Genomic DNA, 17,744 nt, shown 5'->3' on the forward strand with positions numbered 1-17,744 from the left:
AAAAAAAGGGGGGAAAGGAAGGAGAGGAAGAAGGAGGGAAGAAAAAGAAAAAGAAAAACGTAGTGAGAGTGTCTCTGGCTCCCACAAGCCTGTGCTGTGCTAATGAGCTCCCCCCAAGGAGCCTGCCTTCCAGTGGGGGAGAGAAGGAAGAATTCTGGGAGGTGGCCAGGGGGCAGCAAGGTTACTGGGATCAGTGGGATCCCCGACTGGCGAAGCTCCTGCGGGCACCATGGCAGAATCCATCTGATCAGGGTTTGAGAAGCCCGGGGAGGGGAGAGGGGCTGGGAAGGCAGGCGTGGGCCCGGGAGCAGGCAGTGCTGTGATCCAGGTCGGCCATCCCCAGTCTGGACGCGAGGCCCCGAGGAGAATGCTCCTCCCCGTCGCAGGGCGCTTGGAGAGAGAGAGCCAGGGTCTCACAGATGGCAAGGGAGCTGGTAATGGCCGAGCCCCTCGTGAGCGCTCAATAAATGCGTGGTCCCTCACTGCTGCATTCTCTCGGCCTGACCTCCTCGCCTCCCAAGGGCCAGGGGCACAAGCACCGCAGAGGGCAAGAGCCCCAGCCCCAGAGTGGGGAGGGCCCAGGTTCAAATCCAGCCCCAGACACCGGCTGCGCGATCCCGGGAAAGTCACTTAACCTAAAGAGACGGAGCCCAGCTAACAGTTTCCTAGTTCACGTTGTTTGGTTTTTATAAACACTGACGTATCCACATATCCAGGGTCTACACGTATTTTAGAGGAAGTAACCTGTTCATTTCCTGTCATCTTTCTAGACGGCTTAGCCCCGATTGTTCTAACAGATAAATGAGAAAAAGAATCAAGTGTGCAGCACTAGCAGCTCTTCTAAACAACAGGGAGAAAAAGAAGGGCCTGCCGCGTGGCTGATTTCTCAAAGGGAAGGAAATCAGAATTCAAATAAGATGTGCTGTCATGGATTCTGAGGCCCACTTGTTAACAGTTCCGAGTGTCTATTTCCAGTATTTCAGAATGAGAGAAAACGGTTTCCTTTATGTATAAAACACTTTTAAAGACTCTCCTCTATCTTGCAAAAACTGGGGAGAAGGATTTGCCGTTTACAAATCCAGGTAACAGTAATTACTGGAGATTCCCTCAGCAGAACTCCTAACTGTGAAATGGATGGACTACACAGCACAGCCACACTGGGGGGAACCATATTCAGGGGCCCAGGAGACCGTCCTATCCAACTTCTTCCTTGTACAGCTGAAGAAGCTTAGTTCTGAAGATGGTCACCCTATCCTCAGGCTTCTCATTCAGAAGGTTTCCTCCACATCTGGCCAATCCCTGCCTCTCTCAGAGATCCGGAAGACCTTTAAATCTTAGGCTCTATGACAAATATACTGCCTTCCCCAGCCTTAGGAGAGGGGGCTTTCCTCGTGTGGGAGGGACTCCACCCAATGAAATCACAGGGTCAGCCTTTATCTCCAATCGGGACGCAATCCATTTTATCCACGTTTTCTCAAGTAGTCCATGGTAGATTTATGACTGTCACAGATTCTCTGCTGGGGCTTATTATGGAACATTCTTGGCAAGTCACCATACAGTCAGGTCCTGAAGATTCTGGGGCAATGCCTCAAGCCAGAAGAATCCCCCACACCAACAATGACCACAGAATCCCCCACACCACCAATGACCACGGAATCCCCCACACCACCAATGACCACAGATTTTCCCATATCAACAGTGATCACAGAATCTGCCATACCACCAATGACCACGGAATCCCCCACACCACCAATGACCACGGAATCCCCCACACCACCAATGACCACAGATTTTCCCATATCAACAGTGATCGCAGAATCTGCCATACCACCAATGAACACAGAATCCCCCATACCATCAATGAACACAGAATCCCCCATACCATTAATGGCCACAGATCCCCCACATCATCAATGACCACACAACTCAGGACAGCTGTACAACGGCAAGAATGTGAGCCGATGGAGCTATTTAAAAAGTGACCAGTGGGTTTAAGAAGTGCACCAAGTTCTTCTCTCCCCACAAAGGTGGGAAACAGGAACTTGGATGTCAAATGTAGTCAAGAAGCCTTTACACAGCACCTACTACATACACGGAGCCAGGAATTGCAAGGATTAATATGATCTGAGAGTGTACTCAAATGGCCACATCTGTGAGCATTTCTATAGTCACAGTGGAAACAATAAATGACCTGGTGGGAGGGAGGTGATTTTCCAAAGATCCAGCTGCTGGACTCAGAGTTTCCAGTAATATAATATATCCTTGGAGCAATACGCATTCAGTCCAAGCACTTCCCATTTATGTTCACACACTCCAACACCATACAACAAAAAAATTATATTTAAAATGCTGACTTTGGGGCATTGTAATATTCTTTCTAAAAGAAACAGTAAATTACTTTTGTATATTCAATTCGCCATGGCAGGAAGAGAGACTAAAGATTAACATTTTCAACAAAATGAATTTAAACACAGAGGCTGACTGAAAGGCCCGCAAGCCTACTGCCAGCGTGAGGGTCTGTGAGCCGTGCTTTACTGACACAAGAATGGCGCGGTTTATTCTAGTCCAGTTTCAAGTGGCTTGTTTTGTGCTAAGTTTTCAAAAGATTTCCTGCTGTGAAGAAAAAGCTGCTTTTATGTAAGCACATGAAAATATACGGTAGTGATGAAGGTAATCTAAAGCACCACACGGTGCCTCTTATTCTCACAGAAGAGGCAGGAGAGACCCGCCTGCTGAACTTAAACCATCTAAAAAGTGTCCGGGGAGCGGTCGGAGTATCCCATGTAGGCTTCTTCAGGAAGCAAGCCCTTGACCTTTCCACACCTCCTACTTAACAAATGTCACTGATTCGACAACATCGGGCATTAAGAAAGCTAACCGTGCCTAATTTTAAATCTGTTTTAAAGCAGAGCTTGCTTTGGCAGTTCTAAAGAGAGCCCCACAAATGCCAGGCAGTCCATTCAGCCTGAATCTATAGACATTTCTTCCGAGTCATAAGCCGATCGGAGTCCGACTGTAGAAAAGGGAGCTGAGGAAATAATCCATCCTTAGAGTGATGACCTTTCACAGCTACAGACTAATCGGGGCTGCTTTAAATCCAAATGGTTGAAAGTTGCATAAAAACTCTGTAGGATTCAGTGGAACAGTTATTAAGCACCAAACTGTGCAATGTTTTGAACTAGGTGCTCTAAGACACAGCCCTTGCTCCCAGGGGGAGGGGCAGGGCCTAGGGTTAGGACTGACTGGGAGAATTTTCAGCTTGACCAAGGACCCCAGGGAAGACACTTAAATAGAAAAAGGCAAGACCACGGTTTAGAATATGTCCCAGGGGCAAGTCAACAATGGAAAGATGAGGCAGGTAAGGGGAAATTTATCACTGACCCATATGACCCCGCCACTATTAGCACAGGTAGCCCAGGAGAGTCAGGATCTCAAAGTCAGTGCGGAATCATTGTAAGAACAGGGAGGATGCTGAGCCTTCCTCTTTTATCCTTCTGTCACCTGCTTACAACAATGCTTACTCTCCCCCAAAAAGTTCTTCACAGATCTTTGCTCCCTCCCTTCACGTCCATCCCGCACTCTTTCACTAATCAAACAAGGCAACAAGCATTGGTTATGGGCCTTCTACGCGGCAGGCATTGTGCTAAGTGCTGGGGACACACAAAAAAGCCCAAAGTTCCTGTGTTCTAGTAGCTCACAATCTAATGAATCTTCCTAAAGTACTTTGATCATGGTTTTCTGTGGGGCCCACTTCCACTTTGGGAATGATGGCCAAACCCTTAACTGCTTTGACAATTAGGTTAAAACTAAGAATTGTTTAAAAAAAAAGAAAAAAAATCCTGAAAACCCCAATCAGCATGTGGTAAAAACTCCTCTACAAAGTACTAGCCAGAGGGAGGCATCTTCTCTATCCCACTCTTTTGGGGACAGACTTAGTGCCTATAATTTCACAATGAGCTTTCCTGTGTTGTGCTGTCAGTCTCTTTTTCTCATTTTGCATCAATCTCTCTCTCTCTTTCTTTCCCTGCCTCCTTCCTTCCTTCTTTCCTCCCTCCCTTTCTTTCCTCCCTTCCTTCCTTCCTTCTTTCCTCCCTCCCTTCCTTCCTTTCCTTTCCTTCCTTCCTTCCTCCCTTCCCTTCCTTCCTTCTTTCCTCCCTCCCTTCCTTCCTCCCTTCCTTCCTTCTTTCCTCCCTCCCTTCCTTTCCCTCCCTTCCTTCCTTCCTTCCTTCCTTCCTTCCTTCCTTCTTTCCTTCCTTTCTTCTTTCCTTCCTTCCTTCCTTCCTTCCCTTCCTCCCTCCCTTCCTTCCTTCCTTCCCACAAAATGTGCTGCTACGAATACCTGGGAACATAGGAAGCTTTCCTTTGGTCAGTAACCTCCTTAAGGGATTCGTTTGGTTTTGGAATTTCTGATCCAAGCGGAGGCCCATATTACTCACCTTACCTGCATAATTCCAAATCATTTTTCAGAATTATGCCAATTCACAGTCCCACTGACGCTGAATCAGTGCTATATACTCATGACCCTTCCTACATCCATTGTTCTCTTCTTTTGTCATCTTTGCCAACTGACTGGGAGTGAATCAACATCTTGGGGTAGTTTTCATTTGTATTTCTCTTGTCACTAGTGACTTGGAACATGCCTTTATGTAGCTGTTAACATAATGTGCAATGCTTCTTTTGAGGATAAATATTCCACGTGAATCCTTCATCCAAAATCCAAGTTGCTAGTGCACAAGAGGCCCCAAGGATGTGGTCTCATCTCGTCACCAGGGAAATGAGAAGCCATTATCACCCTCGTAGTCTCGCTGAGCGGGGGACGGCTCCCCGATTTTCCTCAGAGGGATGGGGAGATCATACACTGAAAGGCAACTAGAAATAACATTTCATGGGATGCCTGGTCACCTCCTCTTACAGAGTCCCCTAAAACTGAAACCAAATAACTGTAGTCCATCTGCCACTATTTGTTCCAGGGGTGAAGTACAGAAATTCTAAGCAGGCCCTTTTTACCCAAGCTGGAACCCACAGCTCGATTAGTCTGAGTATTCTCTGTTCAGTGACTTTCCTTGATAACTGGTGCTCTAAAGCTCAGGTAAAAAAATCACATCAAGTAGTGAGAAAAGATAAAGACAGAGGAATACGCACGTGATTAGAACTGTTCCTTTCCTCCTGTGGGACTCCACCAAGTCCCCAAACTCTGAGCCTCAGTTTGTCTCAGTGGGGAGAGGGGTATGTATGGTCTTTTAGGTCCCCCTTATCCAGGACTTATAAGCTGAAGGAAATGGGGTCCTGGTCTCCATGTCACTAGTCACTAAGGTAGTTCTAAATGGCTACCTCAAGGGAGAAGGTCAACAACAAAGGCCGGCCCTCAGTCACTGAACTCTCGCCCCTCTGGCAGCAGAGCTGGGCTTAGGGGCCCGGGGCATGTAGATAGTGACCAGAAAGTGGGAGGGACCGTCCATAAATATGAAAGACAAACCAGCGGCCAGCTCCCTGTCCCCCAGGAACACAGGCCTGACCAACAAATGTAGATGTGAAGTAGAACTCCGCTGTTAAGCCCAGCAGAACTGCCATGTCGGACACAACTCCGAAGCCCAAAGCAAATACAGGGAGAGAATGCTCGGGAGCACGAAGACGGGAGTGTTAGCAGGACCCAACCAAAGACATGTCGAAGAAGCGGGGGTCTGACCTAACACCAAAATACAATATGTCTCATGGGCCAGACCTCTGAACTTGAAACGAAGGATTCTTACAAGGCACTAAGTCAGTGGAATTGATCGAGACAATGGTTATCTAATTTAGCACGGTTCAGTATGATTGATTTGATCCTACGAGGAGATGTTATGGGCCAGAACTTGAAACAAGGTACTGAGTGGAACTGAGGAGACAGTGGTTAAATCTAGTTTAGCACTGATTCAATCCTACAACAAATAACGGTTTCCTAGTGATGCCATGATTGATGTGTACTCAGTGAGCTCTCACTCAGGACCAGAAAGGACAAGCGCACTGAAGCTCTCGGAGGCTGAGACAGATTCACTCCATCTTCCCCCTTTGTGGTGGCTGGAGGCTGAAGTACACACCTTTGGAAGTTGGGGAGATTCAGAAGCCGGAGAAGGCCGGGGGAGCCCAAGCTCTCGGAACCAAGGCCAGACTGAAAGGCCTCCAGAAAGCTGCCCAGTCCCAGGAAGGAGATAATAAAGGATCTGGACTGTAAGAAAGCTAACCGGGCCACAGGAAAGGAGACAAGACTTGGAAAGAGACAATAAAGGATTTGATCTTTAATCCCTGCCCACGCTTGAGGTGATTACTGAACTGAAAGGAAGGCTGCCTCCAGAGACCCCAATAAGACTCCAACAAGAGAACATTACATTTTACAGAAGAATATTACACCAGAATATTCTAAAGGAATAGAAATGATCACAACATAATTATTACCACCCAGGGGCAAAAAACCTCATTAGAGCTGTCTGCCAGCTTTCTAACTCTTCTGTGGTATCCTTGATGAAAGCTTGGGGCAAACAGGAGGGCCGTTGGGTACTGTGGGGAAAGTCCTGGCTTGTAGTCCGGGAAATGGGGTGCCCACCAAACAGCCAATTCAAACCAACAGCACGACAAAGAAGCTGAGGCGGGTAAGGGACTTGCCTTAAGTGACAGGAGCAAGGCCTTCTGATTCCAATGATTAATCTAGCACTGTATTTGCTGCCAACAAATGTTTTTGGAACTACTATTGATTTATCCATTTATTTTCTTCTATATATGTGATTTTTAACAAATCTGCTTTATTCCTTGGTGAGATTTTTATCATTTCCCGTGGCAATGCTTTCGTGTGGCCAAGCTGCTTCGTTTCTAAGGCGACTAAACGTGACCTGACCACTGTTGCCGGCTGAAGTGCGGCTCTCCCTATGTGCAGGGAGCTTTTTCTGGTGGAGTGGATTTGGGAAAGCATCAAAGGCCTTCACTGACGCTGGCTTGTACCACACTTAACGACCCATCCTGCCTGGGCCAAACACTGACTTTTATGGAATCTGCTGACTGCTCACTTCAACAGCTTCCAGGTAATAAAGCTTCTCCTTATTTTGACCGTCCTGTTATTCTAACCATCGTGTTAAAAAATGACTTTTGGTCGTCCCGGCTAAGAAAATGCTGATGAGGCTAAATTTCAGAAGCCTTGAGCTTCGGGGAGGGTAGGGGGTGAGAGACCAAACCCAGCAGTGGAACAGAGTTTCTCAACACACTTGGAATTCCTAAGGTCGGATTTATTTTTTGAAGTCCCAGAAAGGCCTATGAGCCAAGTGTTTATTTCTGCTTTTGCCAGGGTGACGGTCTCATGATCCCTCATTTTTGCCCAGGAACATCATTTGTCACCTAGAGTGTGCTTAATATATTTGGAAAGTACTTTGCATTCCTTGGATGAAAGGTGCAAACCATGATAATGTAATTATTTACACATTTCTAAAGGCACTGGAAAATTCTACTAACAGTATTGAGGTCACAGTGAGGAGTTTAAAGCCTGCTCTAACAGCAGAATTCTGTCATCGTCTTAACTTAGTTTCATGCTACAATTTTAGTCCAGAATCTTCCATAAGCATCTTGTCAATGACCTAAGGCACGTATGCTGGAGGTCCGAAGCCCCCCAGTCCCTTACAGGAAGGTGCGATGTTGGAGCTGCTGGGGACCTGAAGGGCCGTCGGTCTACTGCTCTCATCTTACACACGAAGAAATAGCTGTCTGAGAACTCAGCTGTACATCATATGGTGAGCTGGGGGGAAGGGAACCATAGCTAGAACCCCTGGGGGGCCGGGCCATAGCTCCTTCTCCTAAGACAGCTTGTTAAAAGGAAGATGCACAGCTTTTGTGATTTATGACATGGGATTGTTGCCATCAAATAATTCAGTTTGCCGGATGCTAATTTTGTAGCATACCTTGTGTATCTTCCAAGGACCTCTTGTTCCAGACCTCGATGCATCTCCACTTCATGGCTTTCTGATGATATTGAACTTTCTGCTGTATGTTATTTGGGGGCTCCCTGAGAGGAGCTACTGGTGTCCATATTCCTCGCATTAATTCTAGTCTATGCTTCGGAGCAGACTGATGTGTAACTTAGCATTTCAGAGAGCTGACTAAGTCACTGAGAGATGAAAGGTTTTGTCCTGGGTCATATACCAAAGGCAGGATCTGAACCCGATCTGTAATTCTCTGTATACCACATCACCCTGTACACTGTTTAGAAGGACAAATTTAAAATAATGTAATACAATCAAATATAATCCAACTGGTTTGTCATAGTGTTGTTGTTGTTTTTTTTTTTTAATTAAAACTTTTTTTTTTTCCCTCAGGAAGACCTAAAGTCAGGAAAACCTGAGTTCAAATCTTGTCTCAGACATGTAACATGTGACCTTGGGCAAGTCACTTAACTCCACCAATTGCCTCAAGAAAAAAAAATTCCTTAGTAAAAAAGAGTAGAGAGAAGAAGGACCCACATGCACAAAAATGTTTATAGCAACCTCTTATGTAGTGGAAAGGAACTAGAAACTGACTGGATGCCCATCCGTTGGGGAATGATGGAATAAGTTATAATCTATGAATGTTATGAAATACTATAAGAAATGATGAGCAGGCTGATTTCAGAAAAACCTGGAGAGACTTACAGGAACTGATGCTGAGTGAAGTGAGTGGAACCAAGAGAACACTGTACATGGTAACAACAAGATTATGTGATGGACTTGCCCTTTTCAACAATGAGGTGATTCAAAGCAATTCCATTAGACCCGAGATGGAAAATGCCATCTGCATCCAGAGAGAGAATTATGGAAGCGCAGTATTTTCAGCTTTTTATTTATTTGTTTGTTTGTTTTCTTGTGTCTTTTCCCCTTTTGGTCAAATTTTTCTTGCACACCATGACAAATAAAGAACTGCACATATTTAACCTATATCACATGGTTTGCTTTCTTGGGAAGGGGGAGATAAGGGAGGAAGGGAGAAGTATTTGAAACACAAAGTCTTACAAAAAGGAATATAGAAAACTATGTTTAGATGTATTTGGAAAAACAAAATACAATAAAAAGAAAATAAGAATAAAACCAACTTTGGCTGCCATTTTGAATGATGTGCTTTGGAAGTCTTTTAGGAGTATGAGGCCAAAGACTTACACCATTAGAGGTCATTTTACAAAAGAAGAAACTGAGTCTGGGAAGGTGAGGTAACTTGTTCGGGCCACGCGATTAGTAGGTGGAAGCTGGAGTCAGAACCACATCCTCCGATTCCTACTTTTAATCTTTCCTGCTGGACGATAACGCTCCCTGAGTCGGAGGAGCTTAGATTTTGGAAGCTCAGAAGAATGGGCTGAAGAGTTTCAGGACTGGGTGTCTGATGAGCAGAGACGAGAGCAGATGACAAAAGAAACTGTTTGCTTTTCCCTTTTTCTCAAAAGCTTCCCAGGAACTGAGTGAAATCAAAGATCAACCGCATTGTCATTGAACTGACTCAAGTCAAGTCCAAAAGAGATACTGATCCACTTCCTTCCAAAAAAAAATAAAAAATCTAGAGATGAAAACAAAAGACAACGTCTACATGTCTTATGAGACAGCTACAATTATGGCCATATGATTCTTATTTAAAGAAGAATAAAAATATGGTTTGGGATAACTTAAAAGGAAGAAACTTACAAATTACTTTCCTATGTTTTGCCTTTAAAATAATTCCAACACACATGAAAATGATCACATGTTTTCTCATGGTCACGTCATTCCTGCATTTCTTCTCTAACCATATAATCGTGGCTCCTCTCCATCAGGAAACCAGACATTTGGAAAACCACTACTGGGCCCACAAGAATCTTTGGAACCTCTCGATAACTGCCCACAAGGAGTTACCTGTGTCTTTGAACACCTTCCCCTCTGTGGGGTCAAATTTTAATCTATTCCTCTTGGCACATTCAAGTGGTCAGAACATTTACGAGCGATTTCCGGTAGAAAACGGTAGAATACGAATTTCCCTTTCTGAAAAAACATAACACACAGAAAAATCCGATTCTACAGTTGCTGGTTGTACAGAGCATAATAAGAAGACTCCATAGCTATTGTCAACAGTGATCAAAGGCTCATGGCTTCTTCTACGAGAGATGGGCCCCAGCACTGCCTTGGTCTGGCTGCCACTTTGCCCTTCAAGCTTTTATGTTGCCTTGGAAATACGAATTTTTTACCGTGTTCTGTTTTTTTTTTTTGAGTCCATAACACTACCCTATATTATGACTAATTTAAGACAGTTGATAAAACTAATTTCTACTCTTGGGTTTGATCTTTAAAAAATTTCTTTCTTTTTTCCTCTCCCACTCATTTTTCCTTCTCTCTGGGTATCCCTTCACTTACCAAGGTTAACCCTTCACACTGACCCCCCAGGGCCTTGCTGCAGGAGCCATCCCTCTCACTCAGCTTTCCCATACACCCTTTTTCATCTGCCTGTCATGTGCTCAGGTCCTCCCTTGACCCCGGAGTCCACTCAGCTCCCTCCGTCTCAAATGCAGTAGCCCTTCTTCGAGCTTCATCCTTTTTGTCTCCCTGCTGACTGAGCTCCAATGTCTCCTCCCCATACGTCAAGGATCCCACTCTCGTGGCTCCCTTTTCCTCCTTCCCAAAGGCCATCCCTGAGCCCCCCGACGCAGCAGCTTTTTCCCATGCCGTCCCCTGGCACCCGGGCGGAGCCTCCTGTAACATTTCCGGGGAGCCAGCAGCCTCTTCCCTAATATGTCCCTATGCTTCCTTCCCAGGCCTTAGCCCAAAGTCTGCAGGTCAGGAAAGCGGAGCTCCCTGGGTCTGGCTTCCCTTTCTCAGCCTTTCCCCTGCTCTGGGGCCTGGGCCCGGCCCCGCTGGCACAGTCGGCCTGGCAGTTTGGACTCTGCTGGCTTAGAGTTCAGGAAGTTCAGAGAAGTCACCGGAGGATCCAGCAGGACTGGGCTGGCTCTAGGGGCCACAGGCCAACGCAAGGAAAGGGGAGCTGTCTTTCAACACCAGCCTAGAGCATGAATTAGTCAAGACAAGACATACACGTCCCTCTGCTCCCCGATGGGCGCTGTATTGAGACGCTGCTTCCTGCTGTGGCCGAAGCTGGGGGACCCCCGCGCCCCTGGCCCAAGCTGCTGGTCCCGGGGGAAGTAGTGACTGGCCCTCAGGTTCTCTGGGACAAGCGAAGGGGAAGGGGGGCCCTAGAGCTTGCGCTTTGTTCCCTAGAAGCTCTCAAACCCCTCGGCCCCTTCTTCGACCCTGGGCCATGTCCAGGCTCTGGGTGACTCTGCTCTGACCTCACGGCTGGACTCCTGCCTCTGCTGATACTGCAGAGCAGGGGCTCCTCCTCCCAGGGCCACGGTTAAGGCTCCAGGGGCCAATTTTCGGGCCTTTACCAGAGACGAATCTCATCTTCTGAAACAGAAGCGCTTCTGGAAAGCTGCAGAGGCGTCGGCTCGGTCACCTCGGAGGGTGTCCGAGGGCCTCCCAGCCCAGGGTGGGGCCCAGAACCTGAACCCGACCCATAAAACATGCTGGGCAGATGTCAGCTACTGCTCGTTGGAAAGCGCACACGTTATCGGATCAGAAAAGAACCACGAAGATCTCTTGGTCAAACCCCTTTTCTCAACGAAGCCCCTACAAGAGCCCGTTGGCTTCTCACAACTGACTGACCTGGTGGCCTGGGTTCCGCCACACTTCTGGCAACCCCCTGGTTTTTGCCGCTTCTCCTTTCCTGAACTGGCCAGAATTTTATAGAACGCCCTAGCTTTGCAGACCAAATAAACGCCATATTTTTCCCCCCCCAGAAAGACAGAAATAAAATAATATTCAAGCGAATCTGAAAGCAACATAGAACAGACATCAAAGGGTTCCCCAAAGACTGGCGGCAGGAGACGGGCCGGCCGGCTCTTGGCCCCATTTCTTTTCTTTCCCAGGAGAGCTTCTCTTACCTGCTGTTTGAGGGCTTCCAAAGACTCGAATTCCAACTTGGCCAGCTTCACCTGGATCTCCTGCGGCTTGTCGGGGATGACGAATGCCAGGACGAACTTTAACGCCAGCAGCGCGTGCTGTAAACAAGGAGAGAAGCGCACATGGTGAGACACCCCACGGACCCGAGGGAAGGAAACGAGGCGTCCAAGCCCCCTGCCCGTCCCCATCCTCGGCCCGCTCGGCCACTCCCAGCTCCATAAGGGGAGACGTCAGAGCTTTCTCCAGAGAGCTGAAGGGTGTTAGTAGGAAAGATGGAGGAGCCATCTCCTGATCCCCAAAGGCAGAGCTCGTGGGGCAGGAGGGAAGAACAGAGAGAAGAGCTGGGTTTGGTCAGTGGATGGCGGGATGGAAGTGTGCTTATCAGGCTGTGGGCCAAGCACTGCACTAGGTGCCAGGGACGGAACTGCACGCCGGAGACAGTCCTGCCCTCGAGAAGCTTTCATTCCCCAGCCCATAGTCTTCCTGGCTGGGCTGCCCCCAGGGGAATGGCCGCCTCAGGAAGGGGCTCCCTTTCACGACACACCTTCACACAGAGCCTGGGCGTCGGGGCCGGCCTAGCAGGGAGGGTTGCTCAGGTACAAGGAGAACTAAACGGCCTCCAGGTCCCTGCCGGTCTGGGAGTCCCTTAGTCAGACCCTTTCCTTAGACACAGGAGACTCATTCAGCACATCCAACGCTACGCCTTCACTTGGTTCCTTAAAATCAATTCTGTGTATGAATCATGTGACGTGTTGCTTCTTAATATTTTATAGAGATGAACCTCATTCAAAAAAGTCTCGGAGAGTTTTCCTTTTACCTTAATATTTACTTGCTCTCCTCCCAGGCTCCTTCTGCTCCTCTTCCCACCTAGCAGGGTCCTACTGTTCCTCCAAAGCCTAGCCCAAGCCCTCTCTTCCCCAGGAAGACCCCCCCCCCCCATTTGGAAGCAGTCTCTCCTCTCTTTCCCAGTGCCCTCGCGGGCTTGTGACTGCTGGCAGCCATTCCATTAGCAGATGCTTTGTAATAGCTGGTGCTACATTGGATTCCTATCCCAGGGAGCAAGGACATCTTGATGGCCAAAGCACTGAGCTCCAAGCTCCATGTAAGTTGGCAGGCACCCCGGCAGCCACACGATCGGAGGCTGAATTAGGAGCCACGGTGTCCAGAATTCCAATCAATTCAGAAAGTACTTACTAACCACCTATGTTTCAGAAGGAAGGGGTGCCAGGCGTGCCATGGTCAGACTCCATTTGGAACACCGGATTGGGTGTTGGCTGCCATATTTTGTTTCCATTTTTAAAAAACCCCAAACTTAGCACTGATGATTTTGTTAGCAGAGGAAATCCCAGATATAAAAGTCTTCCTCTCTACCACTCACCCTTAAGTTCTGACTGTAATAAAGAGAAACAAAACCAACTGAGAAACCGGGCAGGAGCAGAGGCAACACGGGGTGCATTTGCAGGGCCCTTCTTCGGCACCGACCCCAACGCAGCCCGGAGCCATCATCACCCTGATCGTCACCCTGACAGCGTGGGTTGGCTCCTGTTATCCCTGGTCCTCCTGCTGCTTATTTCATTCCCATCAGCTCTTAAGTCTCCCAGAGTTTCTCCGCAGCCAGACGCCAGGTTTGTCCGGTAATTACCCAGGGGCACCCTTGTTTCCAGCTGTTTGTCACCCGTGTGGCCGTGTTTTAGCGAGTGACGTTGCTAAGCAGCAGTGCAAACCAAAGCGTTTCAGGCTGACCGGGGGAAGGACTAATGATAGAGGATTATGGAAGGAGAGAAGGGCTGGGCCTGAGAGTGGAGGCCTCAGTGGTTCTTTTGGACTCCCCGGGGAAGACCCAGGAGCAATGTGGCAGGGAGGGAGGGAGGGAGGGAATATTTAAGTCAAGTTCACTAATGATTAGATTTACCTCAAAGTTGAATGAGTAGTTTCAGAAGGCTCCCTGTCACTGAGGGGAGATGCTGTGAGAGGGCCCCTCCCCATCCTCCCCACCTCCTGTTCTGGGGCACCCAGCACCCTGACGTGCTCATTTTTTCCTGCATGGGTACCATGAGGCTTGTGGAGGGCAAGGACCACGTCCCGTAGGCTTTGTGTCCCCAAGGCCTACAATTTCTTAAGAAATGTCTGTGCTGATTCTGTACAATATGACTGATTCCCTAATACTGTAGGTAAACCATGTCCCGGAAACACCGGCCGTCCCTTCTCCCCCCACACCCAGAGCGCCCACCCAAGGCGCCGGGATTCCCATTGAGCCCTCTGCATTCTGACACGGGAAGTTCTGATAACCCCAGTGTTTCTCTTCCATTTGTGGAGCCAGACAAAGGCCGCTTTTGCTACAAATTCAGTCGCGCAGAAGCCCAGACGGAGCCTCTCCGTCTCTGAGAGGCCCTTGTGAGCCGGCCTCGGCCCAGCAAAGGCCGAGAAGTCCGAGAACAAAGCTGTGTCTGACAACGTGGGGACTGAGAATAGGGACAGGCCCGAACAGAAGGCTCTTTTAAGCAGGAATCATCGCGGAAGGCACAGAAGGAGGAGGCAAGAGGGAGCCATGAGGGTCTCCGCGAAGGGATGGAGCAGCGAGGTCCCTGCCTTGGAGCGAGAGGGGAAGGCCGAACGGGAGCAGACCAATCCTCGGCTGCTGTCCTTACAAAGCACCTGAGGACCAGCGCCAAGTGGATTTCTCCCGGGACCAGGATGAAATACTGAAGGAAATCAGATTCATGACAGGACCAGTAATTACAAAATTAGAACCCTTGAAAAAAGGCAGGAGCCCAGAGCAAAACAGGCACATTCCGAGTTTGGGAAGTCTGTCATGTGTGTTAAATAAGGCTCTGGAGTACCCAGGGGTGTGAAGACCATCTCTGCAGAAGGAGCTGGAAAAATACAAATCTAGGTGACTTAATCAGGGAGACAACTGAACGCAAAATCATAATTGAATGAAGTCTAATCAATATGGATTTACCAGAAATCCTATAAATTAAATCAGATCTAAAAGTAAGTCCTACTGACAAAACGGAAAGGGCCCAATGACCAGCGGAGGACCAGCCTGGCTAAACTGCTCTGAGGCTGGCCAGCAGGTGGTAAAAGGTCTCTGACATCATAATTCATGAAATCCCCCTCGAGGTCATGATTGAAGCCCAGCTCATGTAGGGAGAAAGAGCACTCACCCTCATCTTTTGTAGCAGGGAAGCAGATCCTACCTAAGGCAAGAACATTTTAAAGCCTAAAGGAAAGTTCTTTCTAATAGTGTCTGTAAAACAGAGACCCACTGATTTTTCTTTTTAAATTAATTATATATATATATGTATGTATGTATATATTTGACAGTACATATGCATGGGTAATTTCCCACTGGTTTTTCTGATAGCTAAAACGTCCATCTGTTTGACAGATCATGCTCTCAGTTTTAAAATGTGCAAAGGATAATGCTTATTAAAAAAAAAACAAAAACACGGCTATTCATGAAACATCTTTCAGGAACACATAATGAGAGAAAGAGACAGAACTTAAAAAGGGAAGAGGGAGGAGGAAGAGAAGGAGAGAAGGAGGGAGGGACAGAGGAGCGCAGCAGCCCCAAAGGCTGTGAAGAGGAGGCCATAAAATAAAGGATCAGCTATTACTGGGAAGCTCTTAAAGACAATTTCTAGTAATCTATGGTAGGAAGGAGGATTTTTCAGGAGAAGAAAAAGTTAAGTAGAAGGCGGGGTGTTTACTAATTTTCCTTTGTTAAGAAAATTTCAGCTGGTCGTTTTCCCTCAGACACATAAGTTTGCTAGCCGCATTAAGTGCAGTATTTTTGTCAGAGCTGGTTGCTTGGTTGTCACCAAAGTGACAGGGCTGTGTTGAGTTAGGCTGTGTCCGACTGACCAGACCCACGGGAGCTCGCAGTGCTCGGCCACAGAGCCCCTGTGAACATGGCGGGGGCTTCCCTAATTTTGCGCCTCTCTCATTTCTTTGGGCTGATTCAGTCCCGCTGGGCTCCATTTGGATTCTCTTAGCAGACACAAGTTCTCCGGGCAGGATAAGAGACCCGACACTGAGCCCCTCGCGCGATCCGGCTCTCCTGCAGGGGGGCAGCTCCCACGGTCAGCCATGTTGTTTGAACACCAACCCTGCGCTGGCCAAAAAGATTAGGTTTACGGAGAACTCCCCCAGGGCAGGCGCCCGCAAGGCGTCAGAAGAAGTGACACAAGGGCAGGCTCAAGGCCTCTCTGAGGAACTTTAGAATGGCCAGTCTGACGCGGAAGACGCTGGCCCAGGAGCTGTGGCGAGGAGACTAATCCTTGACATGTCACTTGGCATCTGGCCCGTGAATGGCCCTGGTACTCCCACCAGGGCAGAAATCCAGTCAAAAGAAAAGAAATGACCGACGTCAGGAAGGAGCGGGAAGACCCGTGCCATCTGAGGCAGAGGGAGGAGGGGGCCCGCACGGCCCACTGCCGAGGCCGGCTCCATCGGCTCGCCTCCTCTCGCCCTCACAACCCTCCCCTCTCGGAGCCCGGCCACCTCCTGGGGGACCAACATGCCCCTCTTCTTGCCTGGACCCAGACCACTGAGCTCCCTCCTGGGCTCTGTCCCTTCCCACTCTGGTTTCCGAACCAGTAATACCGAGCTGAAGTTCTGGAACATGAGCTGCTGGGAGGAGAAGGAGGAGCAGAGGAAGCCCTGCCCGCCGGGCACGTGGGGTGCGGAGGTGAAGAACCGCCTCCCCCTCTGCAGTGACTCAGGAAGCAATATGGCGTCGTGCATTGTGGTCTTTGGCCCAGCAAGGGAGGGCCGGACCCAGAAAGACCTGCTCACGTTGTCGGGGGAGGGGGCCATCGTTCCGCACAGTCCCTTTATTTAGGCCCAGTCCCAGCCTCCTTGCTCGGCCTTCTCTTTTCCCAACCTTGAGGGAAGGGAATCCTGGAACCAGAGGGAGAAGGCCCAGTTCCTGGGACTGCAGGGGCCTTGGGGTGAGAGTAGGGGGACCAGGGACCCAGCCAGAAGAAAAAGAAATGCCCAACGGGCATCGTCCTCCTCCTCCCCTTCCTCCATCTCCTTTTTGGGTAAGGAGAGAACGGCCCCGAGTCCCTCCCCCCGGCACCCCCTGGGCTCTCAAACTCTCGGTGGTCTCGGGCTGCGCACTCCGCCTGTGGGCAGCGATTCCGTCTGGACAAAGCTTGCTCGAGGGCTGCCATCAATGGGTGGCAGCAGCTGTTTGACCCGTGTGCCCGGCCCTGGCTCTTTGAAAACAGAAGATTCAAATTCAGAGCTGCGTCCTGGGAATGTTGAGGAGCTAATTTAATTTCGACAGTGGCAAGAAGGAGGCCGGGGTCCGGTGGTGACTCAAGATAATCCCAAGAGACTCGAGATGGAAAGTTCTCCACATCCAGAGGGAGAACCGAATGGAGCCGCAAAGCAGGTGGGAGCAGACTGTTCTTCACTTTTTCCCCTGGATTTTTTCCTTTTGTTCCATTTCTTCTTTTACAACATGATTAAGGTGGCAAAATATTTTACATAATTGCACTTATGTACACACACATATGTACATATAACCTATATCAGATCATTTGCTTTCCTGGGAAAGGGAGAGGAGATAGGGGAACAAAAATGGAGGGCCTGAGTTCAAATCCTGCCTCAGACCCTTAATACTTACTAGGAAAAAAAAGAATGTTAAAATTATCTATGTGTAATAGGGGGAAAATCCTATTAAAAATAAATTTCTACTTTCACTCAGAGCAAGGGGAAGGGTTTGGAGCACTCAGAGGAGGGGAAGGGTTCGGAGCACTCAGAGGA

The 17,744-nt window shown here is 48.5% G+C and overlaps 1 protein-coding gene across 2 annotated transcripts in view; it reads right to left on the reverse strand.

Moving 5' to 3' along the window:
• Window positions 1-17,744, reverse strand: part of ANO10 (anoctamin 10) — a 165,320-nt gene that overhangs the window by 25,485 nt on the left and 122,091 nt on the right. For both annotated transcript variants that reach the window (XM_074266962.1, XM_074266963.1), the window contains exon 12: window positions 11,948-12,064. In XM_074266962.1, coding sequence (XP_074123063.1) covers window positions 11,948-12,064 — 117 coding nt within the window. The remainder of the gene's footprint in view (window positions 1-11,947; window positions 12,065-17,744) is intronic.

This window comes from Sminthopsis crassicaudata, chromosome 5 (assembly GCF_048593235.1).
Source record: "Sminthopsis crassicaudata isolate SCR6 chromosome 5, ASM4859323v1, whole genome shotgun sequence".
Taxonomy (NCBI): domain Eukaryota; kingdom Metazoa; phylum Chordata; class Mammalia; order Dasyuromorphia; family Dasyuridae; genus Sminthopsis; species Sminthopsis crassicaudata.